Consider the following 27,478-nt stretch of genomic DNA (forward strand, 5'->3'; position numbering starts at 1 on the left):
GCGCTTTTCTGTAGCATGTTGGTGACTTCTCAGTGGGGTGTCCTGTAAACTAAACTACCCAGAAGCTAGCCATGCAGCTGATAGCGCGGAGCACGCCATGCTGGGTGCTGCACCCCCTTTCCCTTCGGGTGCGCAAAAACGATAGCCGCACGCCACGTCGAATACACAAGGGAATCCATATAATAATCATTCTCAAGAGAGCCTCATACGATGCGGAGGGGACAACACAGCATGGTCTGTCAGCTTGGAGGCATTCGCCCTCACTGCGCCGCACGGTGCCGTGCATATGTAGCTGTCATGAGCAAACAACAAATGTGTCCTTTTCGCCCCTAGCGGCGCCCCCCCCCCCTCCCGCTCATTTCGACTCCCCATCCTCAAACATTTCTGCCCAATGTGCCTTTTTCTGCGTGTGCCTATCCTCTCTTACTGGCCCCCAGTGGTCTGCGAAAATACTCAGTATACACATATATATTTTTCTACCAGTGTCCCCCGTCTCTGTGGTTCTTCCCCACTTATACCCCGCCGTGATTGGCATCTCTTTTCTCCACAGAGCTGTCTAATTTGTGCGGTCTCAGTCTCGTCACTCCGGGTGAATTGCCGCCCCCTTCTTCCATTTCCCTCTCTCCTCGATCTTTCATAAATATGATGGAGGCTGTTCCCGACGATGAGCTGCGACGCGAAGAGGCCGAGATTCGCGAGCGCGACCGCAGGCGCCAGCAGGAAAAGGAGGAATACGAGCGCCGCATCGCGGAGGAGAAGGCTGAAGAAGAGCGCAAGCGTCGCGACATGGAACAACTGCGCCTCGAAGAAGAGAAGCGGAGGAAGCGCCAAGAGGAGGAGTGGAAGCGTCTCGGCCCAGACGTGATTCAAGATCTGCCACCGGTGCCGCCGCCTGTGTCTCAGGAGGGGGCGCTAGACATGTGGTACCTTGACGATGAGACGTCGAAGCCCTCACTGAGCACTGCCAGTCTCAGGCCCGGGCGAAAAATCGGTGCTCCTGCAGTGACCATGAAAGCATTACGAGAGCTGGGCGTTGTTCTTTTCCGCGTCTCCATGAGCGACTTCACTGTGGCAAAGCAGATCATCAAAGAGCGGGAGTATAAGCACACCGACGAGATCAGGATTTCGCAGACAGCGAAGGATGACACGTTTTTGGAGCGTTGGTATCAAGAGCATTACACCGAAGACGAGGAATTTCGTGTCGTCATGGACGGGTCCTTTTACCTGGACGTACGGTCGAAGCAAGACGAGTGGATCCGGCTGCACCTCCAAGCCGGGGATCTTGTCATATTACCTCCTGGCATGTATCACCGCGCCACCCTCGACGAGGACGATTACGTAGCCCTCTATCGCGGCTTTCAAGACGCACCCCGCTTTGTACCCGTCAAGCGCACCGACAGCCGCGCAGACTCTAATCGGGTGCGGCTGTCGTACCTGATGAATTTGAAGAAGGGCGACGTCGCCACACAAAGTGGATTTTTATGACGTGCTGTATACATGGGCGGAAACTCATTTCATGAATTCGTGTCCTTGATGGACAGTTGAAGCCCCACTATCTTCCTCACCCTCACCCTCACCCTCCCGCGCCCCTCTCGCCATTCACGGGACGTCGCTCCCTTCCCTTCCCCTCCCCTCCCCTCCCCTCCGCCCCGCTGGTGTGGTGGTGATGGCACTCTTGAACTTGTGGGCAAACACAAAAAATGCCGATAAGTGAACGTCTGTTATACACAAAGATGTACAGAATACACCGCGTCAGAAGTTCACCTGTGCACTTAGCATCGACTCTCTCTCTCTCTCTTGGTTTAGTGTCTTCATTTCAAGGAGCACTAAAAGTTAAAAAAAAAAGAAATATATGCCATGGTCACTGAGAGCGGAGAGGTGTATACAATCAAAGGACTAGTTGGTCGTCTTTGGGTGGGATCGCGCCGTCTGTCGTGTGACACACGTCTTTTTTTTCGCTCTGCTGTACATGTGCAACTCACCTTTGCAACTAGCACATGGAAAGTCTCTTGGTGTTAATCCGCTTTGTCTGCTTCCTGCGACGGCTTTCCCACGATGCCAGAGTTGAATATGTTTCTGGACCTTCGCTATTACTTCTTCTTGCTCTTCTCATTCTTTCTGGTGAACCTGACTGTGAGGGTTTCTTCTTCTGTGCTGTGCTATGGCCACGCGCTTTTGCGCAGGTATCTTAAGCGAGTATGTTGTGCTCTTGTTAATCTTCTTCTCATGTACACACATGACGTAAGTGACCGTTTTACTGGCCTATCTGCCTCAGACCTTGCACAACGTCTGGTCGAGCTGTCTTCTAGAGGCACTGCGCAGGGTGGTACTGCTCCCGAGACCCCCTCCCAGCCCCCTCTACCGCGATGCGTGAGCGCACTACTCTGGGACGCCAAAAGCGCTGGGGCAGCACCGCCAAGGACAGCACTGCTGCGCGGCGACGAGGTGGAGCTGATATCGAGGGCACCGGACGCGACACTCTCGTGCATCACGCTCTCAGAAAACGTTCGATTCCGCTTCGCGCTCTCGCGGCGAAGGCATCTTTCAGGTATCCTGTCGTCAACGGCTGCCTTGTCGTTCCGAATGAGTACCGTCGACGCGACACACTTCTACTGGATGGATGAGTGCGCGCCCAAAATTGTGTATGGCGACGCTTCAGTGCTCTCGAGAGTGCTTCAAAAACGCATCGCACAATGGGTCGTCAGCGCTTTTACGCGGAATCCTCTGCTGCGCAACATATCGCTGCAAACCCTCGAGGCCGTTTTTCCCGCTCTCCTAGTCTTCTCACCTCGTGAACGTGAGGAGTTTCTCAGTCAAGCTGCGGAGCTCCTCGGTCAGGGGATGCTGATCTGGTACGGTGGGGCGGTCATTAAGCAATTCCACGACAGCGCCGTCTTGCCTTCTTTTGCACTTCTCACCCCCAACGAAGAGCGCTGCGTTGCAGCTTGGCTGTTTGCGCTTGCAACTGCGCGAGAAATTCTTGGAGATCGACGCGACGACGCGGCTCGGGCACTTCGTGCTCTTGTCGAGGTGTACGGCACACACAATCTGTCCACATCACCAGCGCTCACAACCGCCGTACTTCTTGTCTCACGCGCAATTGAGCCGCTGTACACACCCTGCTGCGCTGGGGGAGGACCACCGCAACGTGGCCTACATCAGCCCTATTTGTTCGCACTTTCCCGGGTCAATGCAGAGGTACTGCAGTGGATTCTACCCAACAAAGAGCCTTCTTCCCCAGACAAGTACCGAGAGCTCGTTCAGCGTTTACGCGACGCCGTGGGTGCAGTGCTGGTGACGGCAGCGCCCTCACTCGCATCGACTGCTCCGAAGCGCCAGATACACGAGGAGGACGTTAACGCGTTCTTTTCCGCTAATCGCGCTGTCGAAATTGACCAAGTCACACTGATTGCCCATTGCGTTAGTGACGCTCCCTCTTCGCTCCCTACATTTGCGGAGGCAGTCAGTGGTACAGAGGCGCGCCTGCGCCTTTTGGAGGCCGCCCCCAAGTGGTGGGAAAACGAAGCAAAAGCGAAAAATGGCGACATGGCACGTGGTGAGACGGAGTTGAGAATCAATATGAAAGCCGCCGCTGCGGCCCTGAGCGATCTCCACGCTGCAGATCATGCGATACTTTCCGTGATCCACCGTACGCGGAAGCGTCAGCGCACACACCAGCGGCACACGTCGCAGGCGGTGGAAGGGGCGCTGGAGACTGCGTCCATACAGTTGAAGAGAAAATCTGTTCGTCGCCTCGTCGACATACTGGCACTCAGCGCGGAAGACGAAGACTTTAGCGGAAAGGCGTGGAAGTTTCTTGAGCACCTCCACGTACCTGAAGCGAAGATAGACCACTTCGCCACGCTTTTGTCGACCCTTCGAAGGACGTGAGGATTAAGGGTCCATCATCTTTCCTGCTGCGGTGTTTACTTCTGCCATGTATGGTCATAGACAACTCAATCCCCCGTACCGGCACCCATTTCACGAGTCTTTTTCCCTGGTGCCAAGCGACCGGACAAGAGCGCCGCGGTAATCCCGACTCCATCAATTGAGCACCGTCTCTGCCAGGTACTCTGCTCTTCACCTCTCCCTCGCCCCAGAGTATACATACGTCTCTCTGTGTGTGTGTGTGTGTGTGTTTGTGTGGTGCCCTCTGCACGCGCCGTCATTCACGGTCCACACCGCGAAGGAAATCATGAGTAACGCTCTAAGGGATAGCTTCACAGACCCCCTCTCGTCGCCTTTCCCCCAATCAATGGTGAGTGCAGGAAACCCATGATGGCCAGCAGTGGGGCGCAGCCTCCTCTTTAGGATAAAAAAGAAAAGCCGCAGCAGCTACATGGAAATGCGATCACGTCTTGGTATCGGTTAGGAACAGGAGTTCCCACTCAACGCGCCTGACCACGCTTCCTTGAAGCTTATTCTGAACCCCTGTGCATCGCTATTATTCATATACACTACGCTTGCCTCTCTGTCTCACCTCTTCTCGTTCCCTTCACCTGGAAAAAAAAAATTTCCGCTTCTTTATGTCCTGCACCATCTCGTTTTGGCACGCTTTCTTTATCTTCGCCGACAATGTGCTGTATTGGCGGCGAAGCAATTTCCAGCAAATAGTGCAGCTCAAGCACGTAAAAAACGACCCCTGTCCTCCTCCACCCCCCTGTGTGTGTGTGTGTGTGCTTGTGCGCGCGCGTTATGCCGTGTGTGATCCGGAGTATTTGTTAGTGTATTTTTCGTTCTTCATCTCTGGTCTCCTGCTTGAACTTTTTTCTACCTCTTCGTACCACCACCAGCGCCAGCTCTTTTCCTTCCCCCTCCCCCCCCCTCTTTTCCACTGGCCCGAACATCGTCACAATGAGTACCTCGGCGAACAAGCTTAGCGCTACCCAGCATCCAGCGAAGAAACCGGCAGTTGCGGAGGTCGGCCGGTGTGATGATGCCCCCAATCTCGACTACGACGCGCACGGCAACGAGAGCAGTGTCTTGGACGATGTCTTGACATTCGCTGAACCGCTAAAGCAAACCCAGATGATACTGGACAACGGAAAATCCAGTGCTAGCTCGCCGAAAAGATCGATGCAAACTTTTCTGCAAACGGTCCCGCACCTTTTCACGCTCACTACCGAGCAGATATCCAGACTCGATGTCATGGTACGTGAGTACAGTGAAATGGATGTCATCATCGAGGAAGGGGCGTTTCTCGAGCACATCTACGTCCTTGCGTCCGGCACCGTGGAAGTGATGAACTCCAAGAAAGGTCTGAAGCGCGCCTATGGCCACCGGCGGATCGGCAGCATGGAAGCTCCAAGCCTGTTCGGAATCGACGACGCCATCCTAGAGAGCGCCGTTGAGTTCACCTATCACGCCAGCTCCAACGCCACGCTGCTGCTCATCCCGCGAAAGCAGTTCATTGATCTTTTCGCGCGCTCCCCTATATTCGCAAATAACGTGTCGAGTCAAATCCTTCGAACGCTTTCCTCGTTCTCCCTGTTTCAAGAGTTTTGTCGTGCTGTGTTCGGCATCTCGTCCTCCTCTGCGTCAGATGCGCCAGGATTGCGCAGAGGCTATCGTCTGTCGTTGCCCATACTCATCCGTCTTTTCCAATCTAGTGGCACTCTGCTGCACAAACACGCCAACACGAACGAGATTGACTACGAGGCGCTGCGATACTCTGTTCGCCGCTTACCGAGTAATATCACCACCACCTACATCATTATCCTCACTCAAGGTGTACCAGATTACCTGACCGACGAATTCCTCGCTGACGCCGCGAATACGCGCACTGGCGCAGCGCCGTTTGTCGCTGCTGTCGACACCGGGAAGCGACGCCGCTGTGCGTGGACCCTCGGAGGCGGGGGTCAAACTTTGGTGCTCATGCGTGACGGTTTCACCGACACCGTCGACTTTGTGTCCAACCTTAGTATGTTTTGCATCGAAGCCAAGAAGTTGCGTGTGCGGCTCGAGCAACTGGTATCGCCATCGGTGGCCGAAGTGCTTCGAAACGCCCTCGTCCCTGCTGAGGGCAATTCGGGCACCCAAGTGCGGGTGGAAGAGATTTTCGCGTCACTTCCATTTTCAACTGACGAGGTACAGGGGCTCCAAAGTATCTGGGGCGACGAAACCCTGCAGCATTTATACAACATCGTGACTCACAGAGAAGAGTACATGGTACAGTGCGAGAGCGTCAGCAGCAAGGTCTTCAGTGAGGATCCGTACGCCAACTGGGCTATAACGGTTCTACGCCATGTCAAGGGTTGCCTCGGAGTCTCTGACCAAGAACCGCTGCCAGAGAACATCGTTATCGACGTCCTTTTCTCACCGAATCGATCTCTCAAGAATCTTTTCTGTTGCATGTCGGCGGACATCAAGGCACTGATTGCGAACATGTCGGAGGAGGCTGGCGTCGGAAAGGGCGAGCGTGCCGGCAATTGGAAGAACCCAAACGACCTCTACTACTACGTCTTGACAGGCCTCCTCCAACGAGATTCAACAATCCGCGATGCGTACCGGGCGCGGCTGGAGTCCAACGGCTTTATTCTGATGGAGGACGGGCACGTCTCCGCCCTAATTGTCGACTTGATTGATGTGAGCAACATATCGCCAGATGACGCAGATCCGTTTCTTCGAGTGTGCGCCTCGCGAGCGCGGAAGAGGAGCATAGAGGATAAGCGGCACTTCATTATTAACGTGGACAAGACTTTCGGTGCTCAAATCGAGGCCATCTTGCGCTCCCTTCTCCTGACATTCGGAAGTCGCATCCGGAGCGTTAACCTGAGTGGAAAGGCTGCTGGTCTCGGCGGCAATCGCGGCGATGTGGTTCTCCCGCAAAAGCTCATATTCTCCAAGCAAACTTTTGGTGAGGACTCCACCGATGAAATTCGTCTGTGTAACCGCAAGTGCTTAAACCCGGAGGACATCACTCCGCTCCTCAGTAAGTCGTGCTCGGCAAAGGTTCTCCGGGGTACGTGCATCACACTACCTGGATTTATGCTTCACAGCCAGCCAGTGCTCAAGTTCTACCAAACCGTGCACGGCTGCACTGCGGTGGACATGCAGAGCAGCTACGTCGCCCGCCAGTTGGAGGAATGTCGCCGCACCGGTGTGCTCCGCAAGCCAACCACCAGTCGTTATCTCTTCTACTGCGACGACATGCCTCTCGGTAATGAAAACGGATCGGAGCTCAAGCCCCAAAAGAGAGAGATCATCTCCACAATATACGCCACTGCGCGGGCACTACTGTATAAGATACTGGATCCTGGATCAGAGCTCACCCATCCCCATGAAGCGTCATAGAACTAGCGGATAGATTTTTTTTTGCGCGTGCGTCCGGCCACACCGGCGTTTCTCGAGTGACGGATTTAAAAGTCACCCCACTCCCCAGTCTCTCCTCCTCTCCTTCCCCTGTGTCATCACAGCGGGGGCGCTTTCAAGCGCAATCAGGTACGTGTGTGTTCTCTGGAGAGCGGAGAAGCAACGAAGTCACGGGAGCTTTGACGTATTTATAGGAGCGCATCATGGCTTACCGTTGACACCCTTTTCAATCACTTTGTTTTGCTCGCGCGAGAGCGTCGGCGGTGTATTCGACATGAGTCGCACAGGAACGGCACCAAACGCTGCACAAAACTGTGTTTTCAGGCCGGCAGATTTTTGTTAAAAGAGCAAGGAGAGGGAGTTCAGTTCCAACCTCTCGAGGCCACAAATGGGCTGCTGGAGCACAGTAGCGCGCCAACGCCCCGGAAGCACGAAACAACACCTTTTCTTCTCCCCAACCGTTGCCTTTTCGTTGTATGTGGGTCGTCAAATATGTCGCGATAAAGCATGGCATACCGCACCGACGCGCATACCACAGCACAGCGAAACTGCGGAGTCCTTGTACATGCTGAGAAGCATCGGTGATTTAACGGAGAGCCAACGTCCGTCTCCCCTCCCCCCCCCCGCCCTCTTGAATGTTGAATACGCAACATCGCTGTCGATCGAACCCCTCGGTGCTTCCCTATCATGCACGCAACACGAGGTTTTGGTCTTCTCGGCCGTTTGTGTAGTGCACACGGAGTACGCCATTTGCCGATGCTGTTCACTGGTGCAACGTTTGAAAAAAGGCGATAGAGCTGCAAGAAAACATGGCATAGGTGTATCGTGTGTTGGCGGCTGTCCCGCGAGGGATGGTTGGGTGACCCTGGGGATGGGGCGTTTTGCTCCGCTGCGGTACTGCACGACACCCAGTTTTCCTCGCTCTTTCGGTTGGGTTCGGGCAGCGGTGTGACACAAAGTGTGTGTGTGTGTGTGTGTGTGTGTGTGTGTGTGCCAATAGGGAAAAAGTCACTCTTTTCACTGATTTGCTGCCCGTTTGCGTCTTCGCCGTTTGAGTCATCGCCGACGTGCCCGCGTCGGGACTAGACGTTCATGAGCGACGCCTGATGTGAGAGCCACCGAGTATTAATTTATTTGTGTTGACACGCAGATTTTTCCTCTCATTGCCACCAAGCGCATGTGTACAGAAGGGGCGCTACAGAACACCCGGGCTCTGTGGCATGCATTCCTCGCTACAACAAAGTCTGCTCTGTTTGCACAATTTTTTTTTTTTGAACAGGGCGGCAGGAGGATGTCGTGTGTCCTTTTCATCTCTTCCTAGCCTCCCTCCAAAAAAAAGAAAATCTATAATGGAGATGTAGACGTGCAGCACCTGTCTATGGTGGCTCTGCGTGCAACTTTGTATACCAAACGGTTCCTCTCAACCATCACATGGTGTGATATATATATGTGTATATATATCGCACTGTCGTCCGATCCCCACTCTCTCACAAACAATACTAAAGCGTGTCTTTTTTTCCCCTAGACAAGTAGACCCGTGGGTAAGTGAGCGCACCAGATTGACGCCCAGACAAGCCGCGACAATGCAATCTGGTGTCTCACCCATTGGTCGGATTTTTTTCATGTTCTCCATGTGTCTGACGCCGCCCCAACCCTTTTGCTTCCTCCTCTCATTTCCTGTAATAGCATCGAGCCTGTCCAGCAGCGCAAGGCGGGGGGGGTCCGTGTGATACAATGTGAGCTAGTAAAACTAAAAAAGTATCACTCGATGCTTCTCCGCTGTGCGGCACACCTGTCCTCATGTACGCGGGCGTCTCCCTCCCTCCCACACGCCTGGGCACTCGGGAAGAGAGAGAAACTCGTAGGGCAATCGTCGTGCCTAATGGAAGTGCCATTACAGGGAGTACGACACGCACTCAGCTTCCAATCAGTGCCATGGGCGTATTTGACATACCTGGCCTGCATGTGTTTTTTTTTTTGTATGCAAAAAGCGCGCCCCTTGGCTATGTTTTGCACAGCAACGTTCACTTTTTTCTCATGCACTGTGCGGTCTCGGATAGTGCCGGCTTCACCGGGGACAGAGCCGGGCGAGTACCCCCTCCCCACCTCGCCTTTGAAAATACATCACCCCAATACTTATCCTCCCCTTTCTTTTCCATTTCCATAGTGCTACTACGAAAGACTCGCCACCCTAACGACGCTCCTCCTCTCTCTTTGTGCATCGACATTTCACACGAACGCACCCACACTGCCCACACCAAGAACCACCACCACTACCACAGGTGTTCCTGTACTACCTTTTCCTATCCAGTTGTCGCCACCACGCCTTCCAGCCTGATGACGTTTTTTTTCTGGTATTCGTGACACTTGCGGTGCCTGTTGCCATTGCTGCTGCGCAGGGCACCTGAACTGACAAACAATGTGTGTCGTGCCTTGATAGTCCTCCCCACCAGTGCTTACAGGGCAAAGCGGAGCACCACCCAGGGAAGGGTGCGTGTGCTTCAAGCACCGCTGCTCAGACAAATTCTGTACGCAGTGCAAAGCTCAAGGCGTTTGCACACGTTGCGGGAAAGAGTGTTTCCCGGAGGACGCCGTCGGCGCGCTCACCTGCACAACGGGCCACTCAAAAAAAAATGCCTTTGGAAAGGCACTTGCACACTGTGCGGCGCTAGCTACCACGTCAACAAGGGGGACGACTGCGTGTTAACCAGGAGCCGTACAGCGTTGCTGAGGTGCACCATTACGGCTGTGGGTGCACGGGCGATTACTGCCATAGGCTATGTGCTCTAAACGGAGGACAAGTGGGGATGCGTTGCAAAGGCATCCAAGCAAGTCAGTGGACGACCAACTGGAAGTTCGCTGAGTTTCAAGAAAAAAACTTCAATCAACCCAGGGTGGTGCGTACACACAAAAAGAGCAACTGAATCCGTTGGAGCGACGCACATTGCGTGGAACCACTTTGTGTGCATTCTTTTTTTTATACGTTGGTATTTCTCTCTTTTTTTTTCTCGGTGTCTATTTTTCTCTGTTTGCACTTACTGTGGCACCGCCGCTGGGCCCCCTCTCTGGTGTAGCCTCTCGACGTCACGCACACGCGCCTCCCTCCTCGCGTGCGCAATTGCTCTCGGTCTGCTGCTCCAATTGTGTCTGCGTATGGGTGAGCGTTTGCAAGAAGTGGTCTCACAGGTGCCTCTCCTCGTCTCTCCTCTCGTTCATAAGGGGAAGTTTCTCCGCTTGACTTTTTTTCCGTATTTGTATTACAATGTACTTTTCACGAATTATTCTTTGGCTCTAATGGGGTTTGACCCCCCCACCCCCCACCCAAGAAGCTCCACCACCCCGTTGTTTCCCTCTCGTACGTGCTTGTAGTTTTTCTCAACTCTGTTTGTGGTGCAATTTTTTCCGAGGGATCTTTGCTTCCCTTTGGACCCGCTCCCTCTGCCCTCTGTCCTCTCTTTGCTTTGGCCTGTGGGTGTCTGTCTGTGTCCGTGTCTCTGTGCGGGTCTCGCTTTTCATGTTTGTCTGCGTGTGTATGTGATGAGGCAACCGGGTTGCCGCTAATATCATGCACAAGAAGCGAGAATTCCCCGACACAGGGGCGGCGTGCGCACTCGCAACGCTTGACCGGCAGAGGAAGCATACAATGAAACCTGAAAAACATTTTTTTAAACACAGTGATCGTTTTGTTAGCAAATTAGTACAAACAGTCCCCGAGATGAATATGCGTACGCCACATGGGCGGTATTGCATTATGCATCTCTCTCTCCACCCCTCCTCTTCCTCCTCCTGGATCCCCTGTGCGCCAGAGGTGCGTGACGCACAGATGCGTCCGCATGCTCTACACACCTACATGTCCTTCCGAACTGTGGTGACGATAATGTTACCTGTGTGTCCATGGTGCTCATCTTTTCTGCCGGCACAAATGATCCCCTCAGCCCTATGCTCTCTCGGATCTGCAGCGCAACTGCACACGGAGGCGGCATGGGGTAAGCAGGGCTGTATCTGCTTCACCCGCCGCCGTTCTGCGCCACCCACCATGCGGCATACCACGCGTGGCATTGGTTATTGTTTTGTCGCTCGTTTTCTCGTTTTGGCGCGACCCCTCCCCAGACAAGACAAAAGTGTAGGCATGTTTGTTCTCGTGTCATCCTCTATTGGTGCAGCCGCCACTGTATTACTTCTGAGTCGACATCCGGGCGGGGTCACCGTTGAGCAGCAGGGTCTGGGGACCATTTTCGACAGGGCCACCTTCCCACAACAACGAAGGAATAGTAGTGCTCCGCTGTTTCGATGCCAGGTCTGCATCGGTGGCCCTTGGTGTGCCACACGTGTGCTGGAAAAGCCCCTGTTTGTTCGCAGGCGTGTCTGCAGAGCTCCTGCTGCAGTGCTCCCTGGATTGTCAACGGCTGTGCCGCCTGGTATGGTGCTTGCGTGACCCCTGTGCTAGGTGGTTGTGTCACTGCGGGCTGGCCTTCCTAGTGTGTACCCGGGCATGCTGGCAGCGCTGCGGGCCGCACATCGCGCGCCAGAGGAGAGGCGTGATACTACGCTGAAAGGCCAATTCGTGCTAGGTCTGTATGGCGGCGACTGATCCTCCAATGGTGTTCTCCGTGGATATAAGACAGGTGAGATGTCGCTAAAGACCCTGGCGCTGAGAACCGAAACGGGCTTCGTTCCTACAGCGGATTTGTGTGTTACCCCATCATGTATGTCTCGCAAAGAAAACCTCTGCTCACCCCAGCTTCGGTGCTTGGAAGGCTATGGGCTCTAGTTGCACCGGGTTTTCCGCACTTGCGAAGGCCACGGGGAACCTCACTGCGAAGAGCGGTGAAGATTTTCGGGGCCGCTTTGGGCGCCACCTTGATCCCTGACGATTAATTTGTATGGTTGCATGGGCGGGGAGAGGGGTTTGGCAGGTGGACTTTTTTTTTCTACGGCATTGGTGGGGGCTTCGGTATATGATGGCGGTTCTTTTACTAGGGTCATAGGGTTAGGGTCATAGGGTTAGGGTGCATAGGGTTAGGGTGCATAGGGTTGAGGTGCATAGGGTTGGGGTGCATAGGGTTAGGGTGCATAGGGTTAGGGTGCATAGGGTTAGGGTGCATAGGGTTAGGGTGCATAGGGTTAGGGTGCATAGGGTTAGGGTGCATAGGGTTAGGGTGCATAGGGTTAGGGTGCATAGGGTTAGGGTGCATAGGGTTAGGGTGGCATAGGGTTAGGGTGCATAGGGTTAGGGTGCATAGGGTTAGGGTGCATAGGGTTAGGGTGCATAGGGTTAGGGTGCATAGGGTTAGGGTGCATAGGGTTAGGGTGCATAGGGTTAGGGTGCATAGGGTTAGGGTGCATAGGGTTAGGGTGCATAGGGTTAGGGTGCATAGGGTTAGGGTGCATGGGGTTAGGGTGCATAGGGTTAGGGTGCATAGGGTTAGGGTTAGGGGTTAGGGTGAGGGTTAGGGTTAGGGTTAGGGTTAGGGTTAGGGTTAGGGTTAGGGTTAGGGTTAGGGTTAGGGTTAGGGTTTCATTGGCGAAGTCTTTTCGACGGAGGCAATCAGAATGGTACATGATTTTCTGGATGGATTGAAAGGTTCTAAGCACGGGAGGGGGTCCGAGCGAGGGGTCGGGTACCATGTGGTCGGCCGGCTTTCCGAGTGAGTGACGCACATTCACTGCTATGCAGTGTGTGGTGCGGGGGATTTCTGAAGAATGCATGTCCGGGTTTTCGTCCGAGATGTCTGGTCCGAATGTATTTTGGTACCCCGGACCCGGGTGTACCCGGGACGGTTTGGTCCAGTGCACCTTGTGTGCCGATATGCTCTTGAAGTGGTTTTCTACAAATGTGATGTCACATGCGTGTATGTTTGTTATCTCTTTACCGAATGATTATTCGTTCTCTCTCCTTCTACTTCTGTCTCTTATGGAATTGGATACAAATCCAGTAAGTAATCTAAGTGGGTTTAATGCGGTCTCTGACGCAAAAACGAAAACAAAAACACATTTTGCACAAAAAATACCGTACGCACGCGCCCAGGCAGATCCGCAGCTTCTCGTCATCTAGCCGTTCAAGAAGTTCCGCCACGTCACAAAAAGACGATTGTACTTCACAACATTCGCGCTTAACAATGAGCAACAAGACGGATATCGCTTCGCTTTCCACCGAGGAGGGCGATGTGGACATCAGTTTCTTTTTGAACAACCCAAGCACGTCGACTAGAGCGAAGACGTGGAGAGGTCTCCGCAAACAAGGGATCATTTCAGCGGAGAAGTATCACGAAGAGCTTGTGCGCCTGGCTGAGGGTCTTGAAAAGGACAAGGAAAGGGACCGAACGGTGCCGTTGGACGGTGACGCGAGGATTCAACACAACATGATGGAAGCGCAAACCATCTACGCGGACACACGGCTCCGCGAATGCATGAACACGGAAAATGCAGACAAACAGGCTATCGAGGCGCTCCGGAGCCTACGCCAAACAACGGGAGACCCGTTAGAAGGGGCCCTGGAAAAACTGGAAACGGCAATCGAAGCATCACAGGTGACACCAGTCGTGGCGGCGTCGGCGGTAATCCTGCTCGGCCTATCCGGGCCGGAGCTGAAAGAATTGAGCGATAGGGAGCGGATCGCGTTATGGCTCGATATGTTTCTCGAAGAACCCAAGCCGACGCGCCTTTTCCGGTACAACGTGCATGTTGCAAGGGCGATGGGAGCCCAGATGCGTACATGGCGACAAATTATCCAAGAAGTCAGCGAGCCATTGCTTCCACAAACGCCACGCCTGGCGAGATTCACGCGAGACATTATGGAAACAGCGCAGGCTGCAGTAATGACTAAAAAGGCGGAATTTGAAGGCGGCGCTGGTTACACCAAAAAACCCAAAAGCACGTTCCGGAACTCAAAGGACGATAAATGTGACCCGCTTGAAGGTGGAGCTGCGTATGCGCAAATTGTGGGCACGGACGGGTCACCAATTGGAGCGTTGGACTTGAGCAGCTGGGATGAATTCGCCACCACTCTTTACGCAAAGTTGGACACCCTCAATGCCAATGATCGTGAGCTTGTTTCTCGGATGATGAAAGAACGCATGCGCGCGCAAACGCGCCAAAGCACTCAATACCGCTCGGACGCCCCCGCAAATTACAAGAGTTACCAAGGACGAAATTATTCAAATGGTAGCAGGCGAGGCGGCTACGGCAACGGAAACGCAGGAGGCAGAGGCCACACATACCGCGGAGGCGAACCGCAGGAAAATCCAAAAACTGATGCGCGACGGAACGGCAGCCGTCGTTTTGAAGGAGGAATCCACACACACACCAAAAAATATGTCGAATATTGCCCGCGAATTCGGCAAGGAAGTGTGGGGCGGCGACATGCTCGAAGGCAAAACATCAAACATAGAACTCGACGCCATTTACGAGCAGTACCTCCCACCAAAACGCATCGTTCCGTCGGATACAATGGTGTACTTGGACCGCGATAAAACCCAACAACTTACGAAGATGGTGCGCGAGCACGGCTTTGTTTATTTTCCAATCTTTATTATGAAGCATTGGATAGCGGGCATTTTGGAGCAAGACGACGAGGATGCAACAGGCATTCAGTTATCCCTTTATGATTCCGCACCATCCCCAATTTTGGAGCAACAACTCAATGAGAACCTCAAAAGGTTTGGCCAGCTTTGCGTTTGGTGAAACAATTTTCGCCACGTCAGGAACGCTATAGCAATGATTGTGGGTTGTTCATGTCCGCGGCATTTTTCAGTCATTATTTACAATTAATGGTTGATCACCGTCGTGATTTGCCACGGTGTTTGCGACGACTATTTTATGCGGCGTCGCAGTATCACCCGCCTCGTGATTATTTCCTCACGAAAATGAGAAAGGTGCTCACGAACCACCCGGTGTCTAGGAAAGATTTCTTTTACGATGAAATCGCGAAGATGCCATGGAAGCGTGCAAAAATGGATGACGCAGTCCAATCATCCGGATCACGCGACGCTCTCCACGGAGGTGGTGGTGTAAAGCAGTCGAAAAAGTCTCCGCCGAATCGGAAACGACCAACGACACGCACCACACGAGCGGTCCAGAGCATTCCAAAACCATCTTCGAGACAGAAGAAAAGGGAAACCAGGATGCAGAGGAACGTGGACCGAGCTGCGCGAACGAGGCGCACACCACAGGAGAGAAAATCGACATCGCAGGCGTCGTCCCGAAAACGTCCGGACAGGTCCTCGATGGATGCTCCGCTTCCAAGGCGTAAGGCTGCAAAGAAACGTGGTAGACAAACGTCCGTGGATCCAGTTCAGGTGACAGAAAACACATCACATTCCCCACATTTAAGCGACCCCTCATCCGATGATGAGGACATGCTGCTGATTGATGCGATCGCGCGTGCCGACGCACGGGCTGCAGCACTACGCGGACAACGTGCCCGTCAATAAAACAACCAGCGTATCAGCACGAGTCGTGGCTCACGAGCCTGAGAGCGCATCGGCGAAAACTCCCGAAAAAGCATCAGAAAATGAGCAGAGGATTGTCCCAGAGAACATCCCAGGGAGTATGCCAGCGAACGCGACCGTGAGTGTAGCTGAAAACGTGCCGGCGAATCCATCACCACCACCTCCACAAGGGAAATGCATCTCCGAGTGGATAGAAGAAACATTCGCAGAGGCAAACAAACACGCCAGGAGGGTATACGAATTTGTTTTGGATCACCTATGGGCTGCGACGGCTCTGGCGAGAGCCGGCGATGGTGTCGCGCGCGGTATGAGCGACACAGCCGTTGGACAGCAGCGTGTGCGACACAAACTGACACCGCTGCAACCCTATAGTGTTCAAGAGATGCTGAAACTTCTCCACAAGAAGATCCACATCGTGGATCCATCACCGACCGATCCGAATGAGGTGATTTTCCGTGAGGAGAACGGAGCCGATGAGGTGTCGATGGACCCTCCGATCGACGAATTGTATCTCGTTCGAGGGCCCTCGATGTCGGCGTTATCTGACCAGTTTAGAAACTATAAGTTTCTCCTCGGAGCGAGACTCCGTGAGGCACCGGAAGACATGAACGGGGTGCGATACCCGAGCTATTACGTCCTCACAAAAGTGGCGTCGGAAGCGACGGTGGGTGTGTACATTCCCGCCGGGATGACGCATTACCCGACCTCAAAGCCACAGCGTGCGTCACGCCACGCGTCCCGATACGTGCCTCGCCCAAGAGGTGCGACGCCGGAGACACATCAAGGTCGCTCGGATGATCCAGCGCCACGCCTGACCAGACGGAAAAGATGGCCAGGTGATGGAGTGAACGTCGATCCGGACATCAACGATGAAGGCGATGAAGGCGAGACATCCAGGATTCCTGGCAACAGGAAAGGTGATGGATACGCCGATGTCGACGCGAACATATCGGAGGAGGCGAAACGAGCACTCGAGGATATCCGTTCAAACCCTTTAAACATGCAGGGCAGGCCTCTTTCGCAAGCAGAGGAAGCAGAGGCCTGCCCGAGAAGCTGGTTCCTCTTCAGCGCGAAACCGCCACACGTCTCACAGCTGGCATGGAGTCTTGTGAGGCCGGACACGCGCGCACACCATCTACGATGGCTGACGCGCATAAAATGCATGAATTCAGAGCAGATGCTCATGCGTCTTCCGTCGGCGTGCATCGACCTGATCCTGTCGACCGCTCGGGCACGCAAATGGAAGTGGGCAACGACAGCGAAGGCGTTTGCGGGAGTAGCGGGTGCGCTGCGCGACCTGCCGCTCTATTCCACCCAATCGCGAGGCATTCGCCTCCAGGACGACCCGGAATGGCGAAGCGCTTTTGGCACGGCGCAGCGCTTCATGAAGGAGTCGGTGCCAGACGCGCCTCCTTTCGTATCGCGTATGCAGGTCGAGAAAATCCTCGACCGACTTCGCCTAGGCCATCCTCGGGCTGCACTTTTCTTGGCAATGATGTGGGGATTCGCGGCGCGAGCGTGCGACATATCCACGCTGCGTGTGAAGGACGTGACGGTGTTTCCGACACCCGCGGCGGAGCCGGACCACCACAGCAGGAGAAGAGCGACCACCATCGCAGAGGAGGAGCCGTGCGTGCGAATCACCCTGACGATACGCAAAGGAAAAGGTGCCAAGACGAGGGGTCCATACCCTGTGCCGTCGATGCTGACCAGAGACCTTGCAGCCACGCTGCAAGAGATGATGGCAAAACGGAAACCATCAGAGGAGTTGTTCGCGCCTCACTCGGAGGAGCTGAGGTCGCGGATCGCACACGAGGTGCGGACAGAGATGCGAGGCGCACAGCTGCCCTCGATTCGAAAAGGCGCACTCCGCTGCATGGCGGAAGCGGGTGTCCCGCTGAAGGACTTGATGACGATATCAGGCCACGCCAAACAAGCCACGCTGCTGCGCTACCTTGGGTATGGCCAGCAGCCTACGGTGGAGGCCGAGACCGCAAGGAAAACGCAGGAAGAGCGTTATTCCAGACCCGCTAGAAGCGGCGACTTCGGTGTTTCGTTTCCGCTCCCAGGAATCGTCATGTGCGAACCTCGCGATTGCACCGCAAGAGGTGTCGGACATGGTGGATCGCATGTCCGGGTTCGTCCGAGTGATGGCGGAAAGGCCGGCGCTGGTAAAGCACTGGCCGCTGCACCTGAAACAAAACACGCCGCTGGACATGGAGGCGGTGCTGACGATGCCGACAAAACGCGCCTCCACAAAGCGTTTTCTTCGCCGGATCCAGTGCTTCCTGGATCCCTGCTTCTATGACGGATTGCGGACCTCGCGGACCATCAAAAAATGCGCCCTGACAGCGGACGAGATCCGCCAGGCAGTCGACATGGGAAAATTCGAGCCGTGTCCTGCCAACGAATTGGGTACCCAGGCGCAACTGCCTGAGGGAGTGCATGGCGTGAACGTGTTCACGGTGCCCGAGTTGAAGGGCAGACGGCGCCTCATCACGGAGCCGCTGCTGAACCGGGTGATCCCGACACATCACGTGCCACGCGTCCACTACGACACCCGCCTCGGAAGGCGGCAGCGGTTGCGATACGCCCGCTACATGCTGCAGATCGATTTCGAAGCTTATTACGACGCTATCCCGATCGCGGCGACACTCCGCAACAAGTTCGTGTTTCGAGCACGACATGACGGGCGATACTACCGTCTGCGGACGCTTCCGACCGGTGCGCGGTGGAGCGTTGCAGTGGGTCAGGCCGTGACCTGGACGATCGTCGACATCGACACGCCAGTCACCATCACCACGCTCATCGACAACATTCTGATCGCAGCGAAAGAGGGTCAGGAACGTGAGTTCCTGATGGCGGTGCGCGCGGTCGTGGCGCGCATCAAGGCGGCGAACCTCATGACATCACCAAACCGTGACGAGTTGGAGGTGATGTCCGACGAGGCGATCCTGCAGATGGCAGGTGCCAATACGGTGTTTCTCGGTGAGGAATACATGTGGAACGGACATGAGCGTCTGGTTCGGAACTCGGTCAAGACCGTGGCGAAGATGCGGATTGCGCTGCGGAAAACTTCCCACACGATCCGCAGTTTGGCGTCGCTGATCTCGCTGATATTTTTCGCACTCCACACCACCCAGGTGAACCCGGCTCGCGCCTTCAAACTCTTGAGAACCTACCGCGGCATATTCCGTCTGACGTTCCGGGGCTTCGACTGGGACGACCCAGTGCCATACATTGACTCGGCGGTTTCGCGCACACTCCAGGAGATTGGCGGAGCACTTGTGCACAACCAGTGGTGGAGAATATCGAATGAGCGTCACCCGTCCTATGACGAGGCGGCCTACGACGCGGTGTGTTTCACCGACGCGTCGCTGGAAGGCTGGGGTGCGGTCCTTCACCTGCGCGAGGCCGGCGCCACGGAAATGTGGACGTATCGACAGCGTTGGACCGAGGACCTGGAGCAGCAGCTCTGCGGTGAGGATGGCGAGGCCACCCGCGTGCTGGAAAAACTGCGAAAATACCAGCAACAATGCCATAGGAATCCGGACGGCAAACTAGGAGATCCGGACCTCGAGACGGACCGGTTCCAGGCGAGGTACTCGGCACATGCGGAACCTCGCGCAGCGCAACTGATGCTGCGATACATTGTGGAACACCATCGCGTTCCAGATGGTGCACGCATCGCGCTGGCAACGGATCACCGGGCGATTGTGATTGCACAAAAGCACCTGAACGGTTTCGGTGGCATCGGCAGAGGCTATGCACTGAACAAACTTTTCGAGTACACATATGACCTCTGGTATAACAGAGGCATCGACGTAGTGTTTTTCTACGTCGAGGGTGCGCAGAATCCGGCTGACGCCTACTCGCGCCACTTTGGGGTTGACGCGACGGGGTCGCTGGAGGTGGAGCGTGTAGCTCCGATCGGTGTGCCGTTTCTCCGTCAAACGTGGTGCCCGCTATGCGAAGAGCGGCCCCGCGAGGAGGGCGGAGAAGTGTGACGACCAACCCCGCACACAAACACACGCACACCATGAGATGAAGAACTTCGAAGGAAGAAAAGATGCAAGAGTGGTTTCTGGCTAACCGCGCGCTATGGGGGGCTTCCCCGGTACCGGTGCCAAGCCACAAGAAAAAACACACAACAGAGATGTAGACGACGTGACGTGTCCCACACGCGACTGGACGCGAAGGGTGGACGAACGGAACCCCAGTTACGCGGCCACGCGGCTGTAGTCGCGTGCCTGCCTTGCCGCTTCCCATCGGGGTCGCGAAGAATCATGCCATGACCTGCCCCACCTCAGGCCACGCCTCCCTCACTTCCCCTCGGCCTCTTTCTTTCGCGACACATCTCACACAGGTCGGTAGCATTTCATTGGCGAAGTCTTTTCGACGGAGGCAATCGAATGGTACATGATTTTCTGGATGGATGAAAGTTCTGCACGGGAGGGGGGTCCGAGCGAGGGGGTCGGGTACCATGTGGCCGGCCGGCTTTCCGAGTGAGTGACGCACATTCACTGCTATGCAGTGTGTGGTGCGGGGGATTTCTGAAGAATGCATGTCCGGGTTTCGTCCGAGATGTCTGGTCCGAATGTATTTTGGTACCCCGGACCCGGGTGTACCCGGGACGGTTTGGTCCAGTGCACCTTGTGTGCCGATATGCTCTTGAAGTGGTTTTCTACAAATGTGATGTCACATGCGTGTATGTTTGTTATCTCTTTACCGAATGATTATTCGTTCTCTCTCCTTCTACTTCTGTCTCTTATGGAATTGGATACAAATCCAGTAAGTAATCTAAGTGGGTTTAATGCGGTCTCTGACGCAAAAACGCCCACCCACCCAACCCTGAGAACTGGAACTCCTGACGGTGTCTGGTCCACGGTGAAGTGGTTTTTCTTAAAGAAATGTTGATTCAGTTTAAGCTGTTCTATGCCACACGATGGCAGATCAGCAAACCAGTTTGTTTTCAAGGTGGTCAAGAATGCCACGCGAGTGTGATTTTATTCCGTGTTTTTACATGTGCCCGAGGGGGGTTTCGACCAGCTCTCCTTTTCCCCCGCGCCCGGGTCTTTCCAAGAAAGAGGGCGCGGGTCTGAGTTGAAAGGGTGCGCTTCCGAGATGGTAGGATCGTGGCGGAAAGCTATCCACCCTCATATGCCGATGGCGTTTCAACACCCCGTGGGCTTTAACAAGGGGAACCGTTGACCCCATTAAGGTCATTCTTCTTTAAAAGTTCTTTAGTTTTCCAAGCACCATCTTGCCTTCAATAGTTGATGGCTGGGCATCGCTGGGTGAAGAAATGGTAGCCAGGATGACCTGAAAAATGGAAAAACTATCTCTAACGTTTATGATTGATTCCTCTAAAGATTCTCTTGTTTCCAGTTTTCTCTTAACACAGCATGGATTCCCGCTGTGTTCGCCATAACCCTCTGACGAACGCCGGCGGGGCGTTTGTCATCCACCCAGTATCTTTTCTTTGTTTTCTGTCACTCTTTGATTTGTTCGATTCCTCTGGTTTAGTAGATTCCCGTGTCTTCATCTTTTTGCCCACTGACAACACGAGTGCTCGTTTCGCCTCGGCTTCTTCCTTTTTATCCCTCGGGCACCACCGTTTGTTCAGTCGGAGCTGATTTGCCTTTGTAGTTTCATATGTTTTTAGATTTCTTTCGTGATCCGTTGTTCTTGCATGTCCGTTTGGCATGCACACCTTTGGCACAAATGAAGGGGCACTCGGTGCTGGGGGCTTCCCCGGTACCGGTGCCAAGCCACAAGAAAAAACACACAACAGAGATGTAGACGACGTGACGTGTCCCACACGCGACTGGACGCGAAGGGTGGACGAACGGAACCCCAGTTACGCGGCCACGCGGCTGTAGTCGCGTGCCTGCCTTGCCGCTTCCCATCGGGGTCGCGAAGAATCATGCCATGACCTGCCCCACCTCAGGCCACGCCTCCCTCACTTCCCCTCGGCCTCTTTCTTTCGCGACACATCTCACACAGGTCGGTAGCATTAGGGTTAGGGTTAGGGTTAGGGTTAGGGTTTCATTGGCGAAGTCTTTTCGACGGAGGCAATCGAATGGTACATGATTTTCTGGATGGATGAAAGTTCTGCACGGGAGGGGGGTCCGAACGAGGGGGTCGGGTACCATGTGGTCGGCCGGCTTTCCGAGTGAGTGACGCACATTCACTGCTATGCAGTGTGTGGTGCGGGGGATTTCTGACGAATGCATGTCCGGGTTTCGTCCGAGATGTCTGGTCCGAATGTATTTTGGTACCCCGGACCCGGGTGTACCCGGGACGGTTTGGTCCAGTGCACCTTGTGTGCCGATATGCTCTTGAAGTGGTTTTCTACAAATGTGATGTCACATGTGTGTATGTTTGTTATCTCTTTACCGAATGATTATTCGTTCTCTCTCCTTCTACTTCTGTCTCTTATGGAATTGGATACAAATCCAGTAAGTAATCTAAGTGGGTTTAATGCGGTCTCTGACGCAAAAACGAAAACAAAAACACATTTTGCACAAAAAATACCGTACGCACGCGCCCAGGCAGATCCGCAGCTTCTCGTCATCTAGCCGTTCAAGAAGTTCCGCCACGTCACAAAAAGACGATTGTACTTCACAACATTCGCGCTTAACAATGAGCAACAAGACGGATATCGCTTCGCTTTCCACCGAGGAGGGCGATGTGGACATCAGTTTCTTTTTGAACAACCCAAGCACGTCGACTAGAGCGAAGACGTGGAGAGGTCTCCGCAAACAAGGGATCATTTCAGCGGAGAAGTATCACGAAGAGCTTGTGCGCCTGGCTGAGGGTCTTGAAAAGGACAAGGAAAGGGACCGAACGGTGCCGTTGGACGGTGACGCGAGGATTCAACACAACATGATGGAAGCGCAAACCATCTACGCGGACACACGGCTCCGCGAATGCATGAACACGGAAAATGCAGACAAACAGGCTATCGAGGCGCTCCGGAGCCTACGCCAAACAACGGGAGACCCGTTAGAAGGGGCCCTGGAAAAACTGGAAACGGCAATCGAAGCATCACAGGTGACACCAGTCGTGGCGGCGTCGGCGGTAATCCTGCTCGGCCTATCCGGGCCGGAGCTGAAAGAATTGAGCGATAGGGAGCGGATCGCGTTATGGCTCGATATGTTTCTCGAAGAACCCAAGCCGACGCGCCTTTTCCGGTACAACGTGCATGTTGCAAGGGCGATGGGAGCCCAGATGCGTACATGGCGACAAATTATCCAAGAAGTCAGCGAGCCATTGCTTCCACAAACGCCACGCCTGGCGAGATTCACGCGAGACATTATGGAAACAGCGCAGGCTGCAGTAATGACTAAAAAGGCGGAATTTGAAGGCGGCGCTGGTTACACCAAAAAACCCAAAAGCACGTTCCGGAACTCAAAGGACGATAAATGTGACCCGCTTGAAGGTGGAGCTGCGTATGCGCAAATTGTGGGCACGGACGGGTCACCAATTGGAGCGTTGGACTTGAGCAGCTGGGATGAATTCGCCACCACTCTTTACGCAAAGTTGGACACCCTCAATGCCAATGATCGTGAGCTTGTTTCTCGGATGATGAAAGAACGCATGCGCGCGCAAACGCGCCAAAGCACTCAATACCGCTCGGACGCCCCCGCAAATTACAAGAGTTACCAAGGACGAAATTATTCAAATGGTAGCAGGCGAGGCGGCTACGGCAACGGAAACGCAGGAGGCAGAGGCCACACATACCGCGGAGGCGAACCGCAGGAAAATCCAAAAAACTGATGCGCGACGGAACGGCAGCCGTCGTTTTGAAGGAGGAATCCACACACACACCAAAAAATATGTCGAATATTGCCCGCGAATTCGGCAAGGAAGTGTGGGGCGGCGACATGCTCGAAGGCAAAACATCAAACATAGAACTCGACGCCATTTACGAGCAGTACCTCCCACCAAAACGCATCGTTCCGTCGGATACAATGGTGTACTTGGACCGCGATAAAACCCAACAACTTACGAAGATGGTGCGCGAGCACGGCTTTGTTTATTTTCCAATCTTTATTATGAAGCATTGGATAGCGGGCATTTTGGAGCAAGACGACGAGGATGCAACAGGCATTCAGTTATCCCTTTATGATTCCGCACCATCCCCAATTTTGGAGCAACAACTCAATGAGAACCTCAAAAGGTTTGGCCAGCTTTGCGTTTGGTGAAACAATTTTCGCCACGTCAGGAACGCTATAGCAATGATTGTGGGTTGTTCATGTCCGCGGCATTTTTCAGTCATTATTTACAATTAATGGTTGATCACCGTCGTGATTTGCCACGGTGTTTGCGACGACTATTTTATGCGGCGTCGCAGTATCACCCGCCTCGTGATTATTTCCTCACGAAAATGAGAAAGGTGCTCACGAACCACCCGGTGTCTAGGAAAGATTTCTTTTACGATGAAATCGCGAAGATGCCATGGAAGCGTGCAAAAATGGATGACGCAGTCCAATCATCCGGATCACGCGACGCTCTCCACGGAGGTGGTGGTGTAAAGCAGTCGAAAAAGTCTCCGCCGAATCGGAAACGACCAACGACACGCACCACACGAGCGGTCCAGAGCATTCCAAAACCATCTTCGAGACAGAAGAAAAGGGAAACCAGGATGCAGAGGAACGTGGACCGAGCTGCGCGAACGAGGCGCACACCACAGGAGAGAAAATCGACATCGCAGGCGTCGTCCCGAAAACGTCCGGACAGGTCCTCGATGGATGCTCCGCTTCCAAGGCGTAAGGCTGCAAAGAAACGTGGTAGACAAATGTCCGTGGATCCAGTTCAGGTGACAGAAAACACATCACATTCCCCACTGGTAAGCGACCCCTCATCCGATGATGAGGACATGCTGCTGATTGATGCGATCGCGCGTGCCGACGCACGCGCTGCAGCACTACGGGACAACGTGCCCGTCAATGAAACAACCAGCGCATCAGCACGAGACGTGGCTCACGAGCCTGATGGCGCATCAGCACGAGTCGTGACTCACGAGCCTGAGAGCGCATCGGCGAAAACTCCCGAAAAAGCATCAGAAAATGAGCAGAGGATTGTCCCAGAGAACATCCCAGGGAGTATGCCAGCGAACGCGACCGTGAGTGTAGCTGAAAACGTGCCGGCGAATCCATCACCACCACCTCCACAAGGGAAATGCATCTCCGAGTGGATAGAAGAAACATTCGCAGAGGCAAACAAACACGCCAGGAGGGTATACGAATTTGTTTTGGATCACCTATGGGCTGCGACGGCTCTGGCGAGAGCCGGCGATGGTGTCGCGCGCGGTATGAGCGACACAGCCGTTGGACAGCAGCGTGTGCGACACAAACTGACACCGCTGCAACCCTATAGTGTTCAAGAGATGCTGAAACTTCTCCACAAGAAGATCCACATCGTGGATCCATCACCGACCGATCCGAATGAGGTGATTTTCCGTGAGGAGAACGGAGCCGATGAGGTGTCGATGGACCCTCCGATCGACGAATTGTATCTCGTTCGAGGGCCCTCGATGTCGGCGTTATCTGACCAGTTTAGAAACTATAAGTTTCTCCTCGGAGCGAGACTCCGTGAGGCACCGGAAGACATGAACGGGGTGCGATACCCGAGCTATTACGTCCTCACAAAAGTGGCGTCGGAAGCGACGGTGGGTGTGTACATTCCCGCCGGGATGACGCATTACCCGACCTCAAAGCCACAGCGTGCGTCACGCCACGCGTCCCGATACGTGCCTCGTCCAAGAGGTGCGACGCCGGAGACACATCAAGGTCGCTCGGATGATCCAGCGCCACGCCTGACCAGACGGAAAAGATGGCCAGGTGATGGAGTGAACGTCGATCCGGACATCAACGATGAAGGCGATGAAGGCGAGACATCCAGGATTCCTGGCAACAGGAAAGGTGATGGATACGCCGATGTCGACGCGAACATATCGGAGGAGGCGAAACGAGCACTCGAGGATATCCGTTCAAACCCTTTAAACATGCAGGGCAGGCCTCTTTCGCAAGCAGAGGAAGCAGAGGCCTGCCCGAGAAGCTGGTTCCTCTTCAGCGCGAAACCGCCACACGTCTCACAGCTGGCATGGAGTCTTGTGAGGCCGGACACGCGCGCACACCATCTACGATGGCTGACGCGCATAAAATGCATGAATTCAGAGCAGATGCTCATGCGTCTTCCGTCGGCGTGCATCGACCTGATCCTGTCGACCGCTCGGGCACGCAAATGGAAGTGGGCAACGACAGCGAAGGCGTTTGCGGGAGTAGCGGGTGCGCTGCGCGACCTGCCGCTCTATTCCACCCAATCGCGAGGCATTCGCCTCCAGGACGACCCGGAATGGCGAAGCGCTTTTGGCACGGCGCAGCGCTTCATGAAGGAGTCGGTGCCAGACGCGCCTCCTTTCGTATCGCGTATGCAGGTCGAGAAAATCCTCGACCGACTTCGCCTAGGCCATCCTCGGGCTGCACTTTTCTTGGCAATGATGTGGGGATTCGCGGCGCGAGCGTGCGACATATCCACGCTGCGTGTGAAGGACGTGACGGTGTTTCCGACACCCGCTGCGGAGCCGGACCACCACAGCAGGAGAAGAGCGACCACCATCGCAGAGGAGGAGCCGTGCGTGCGAATCACCCTGACGATACGCAAAGGAAAAGGTGCCAAGACGAGGGGCCCATACCCTGTGCCGTCGATGCTGACCAGAGACCTTGCAGCCACGCTGCAAGAGATGATGGCAAAACGGAAACCATCAGAGGAGTTGTTCGCGCCTCACTCGGAGGAGCTGAGGTCGCGGATCGCACACGAGGTGCGGACAGAGATGCGAGGCGCACAGCTGCCCTCGATTCGAAAAGGCGCACTCCGCTGCATGGCGGAAGCGGGTGTCCCGCTGAAGGACTTGATGACGATATCAGGCCACGCCAAACAAGCCACGCTGCTGCGCTACCTTGGGTATGGCCAGCAGCGCTGCGGTGGAGGCCGAGACCGCAAGGGAAAACGCAGGAAGAGCGTTATTCCAGACCCGCTAGAAGCGGCGACTTCGGTGTTTCGTTTCCGCTCCCAGGAATCGTCATGTGCGAACCTCGCGATTGCACCGCAAGAGGTGTCGGACATGGTGGATCGCATGTCCGGGTTCGTCCGAGTGATGGCGGAAAGGCCGGCGCTGGTAAAGCACTGGCCGCTGCACTTGAAACAAAACACGCCGCTGGACATGGAGGCGGTGCTGACGATGCCGACAAAACGCGCCTCCACAAAGCGTTTTCTTCGCCGGATCCAGTGCTTCCTGGATCCCTGCTTCTATGACGGATTGCGGACCTCGCGGACCATCAAAAAATGCGCCCTGACAGCGGACGAGATCCGCCAGGCAGTCGACATGGGAAAATTCGAGCCGTGTCCTGCCAACGAATTGGGTACCCAGGCGCAACTGCCTGAGGAGTGCATGGCGTGAACGTGTTCACGGTGCCCGAGTTGAAGGGCAGACGGCGCCTCATCACGGAGCCGCTGCTGAACCGGGTGATCCCGACACATCACGTGCCACGCGTCCACTACGACACCCGCCTCGGAAGGCGGCAGCGGTTGCGATACGCCCGCTACATGCTGCAGATCGATTTCGAAGCTTATTACGACGCTATCCCGATCGCGGCGACACTCCGCAACAAGTTCGTGTTTCGAGCACGACATGACGGACGCTACTACCG

The 27,478-nt window shown here is 54.7% G+C and overlaps 3 protein-coding genes across 3 annotated transcripts; all 3 read left to right on the forward strand.

Moving 5' to 3' along the window:
• Positions 1-645: 645 nt before the first annotated feature.
• Positions 646-1,485, forward strand: JKF63_02011 (uncharacterized protein; the record flags this gene model as incomplete). The annotated part of the gene is made up of 1 exon (XM_067898054.1): positions 646-1,485. The coding sequence occupies one exon, from the start codon at positions 646-648 to the stop codon at positions 1,483-1,485; it is 840 nt and encodes a 279-aa protein (XP_067754211.1).
• Positions 1,486-2,226: 741 nt separating this feature from the next.
• JKF63_02012 (uncharacterized protein) lies at positions 2,227-3,891 on the forward strand (the record flags this gene model as incomplete). Its single annotated transcript, XM_067898055.1, has 1 exon — positions 2,227-3,891. The coding sequence occupies one exon, from the start codon at positions 2,227-2,229 to the stop codon at positions 3,889-3,891; it is 1,665 nt and encodes a 554-aa protein (XP_067754212.1).
• A 963-nt stretch (positions 3,892-4,854) lies between these two features.
• On the forward strand, positions 4,855-7,293 carry JKF63_02013 (uncharacterized protein; the record flags this gene model as incomplete). The annotated part of the gene is made up of 1 exon (XM_067898056.1): positions 4,855-7,293. One exon carries the CDS (start codon positions 4,855-4,857, stop codon positions 7,291-7,293), a length of 2,439 nt encoding a protein of 812 aa, XP_067754213.1.
• Positions 7,294-27,478: the final 20,185 nt, after the last annotated feature.

This window comes from Porcisia hertigi, chromosome 34 (genome assembly GCF_017918235.1).
Source record: "Porcisia hertigi strain C119 chromosome 34, whole genome shotgun sequence".
NCBI lineage: Eukaryota > Euglenozoa > Kinetoplastea > Trypanosomatida > Trypanosomatidae > Porcisia > Porcisia hertigi.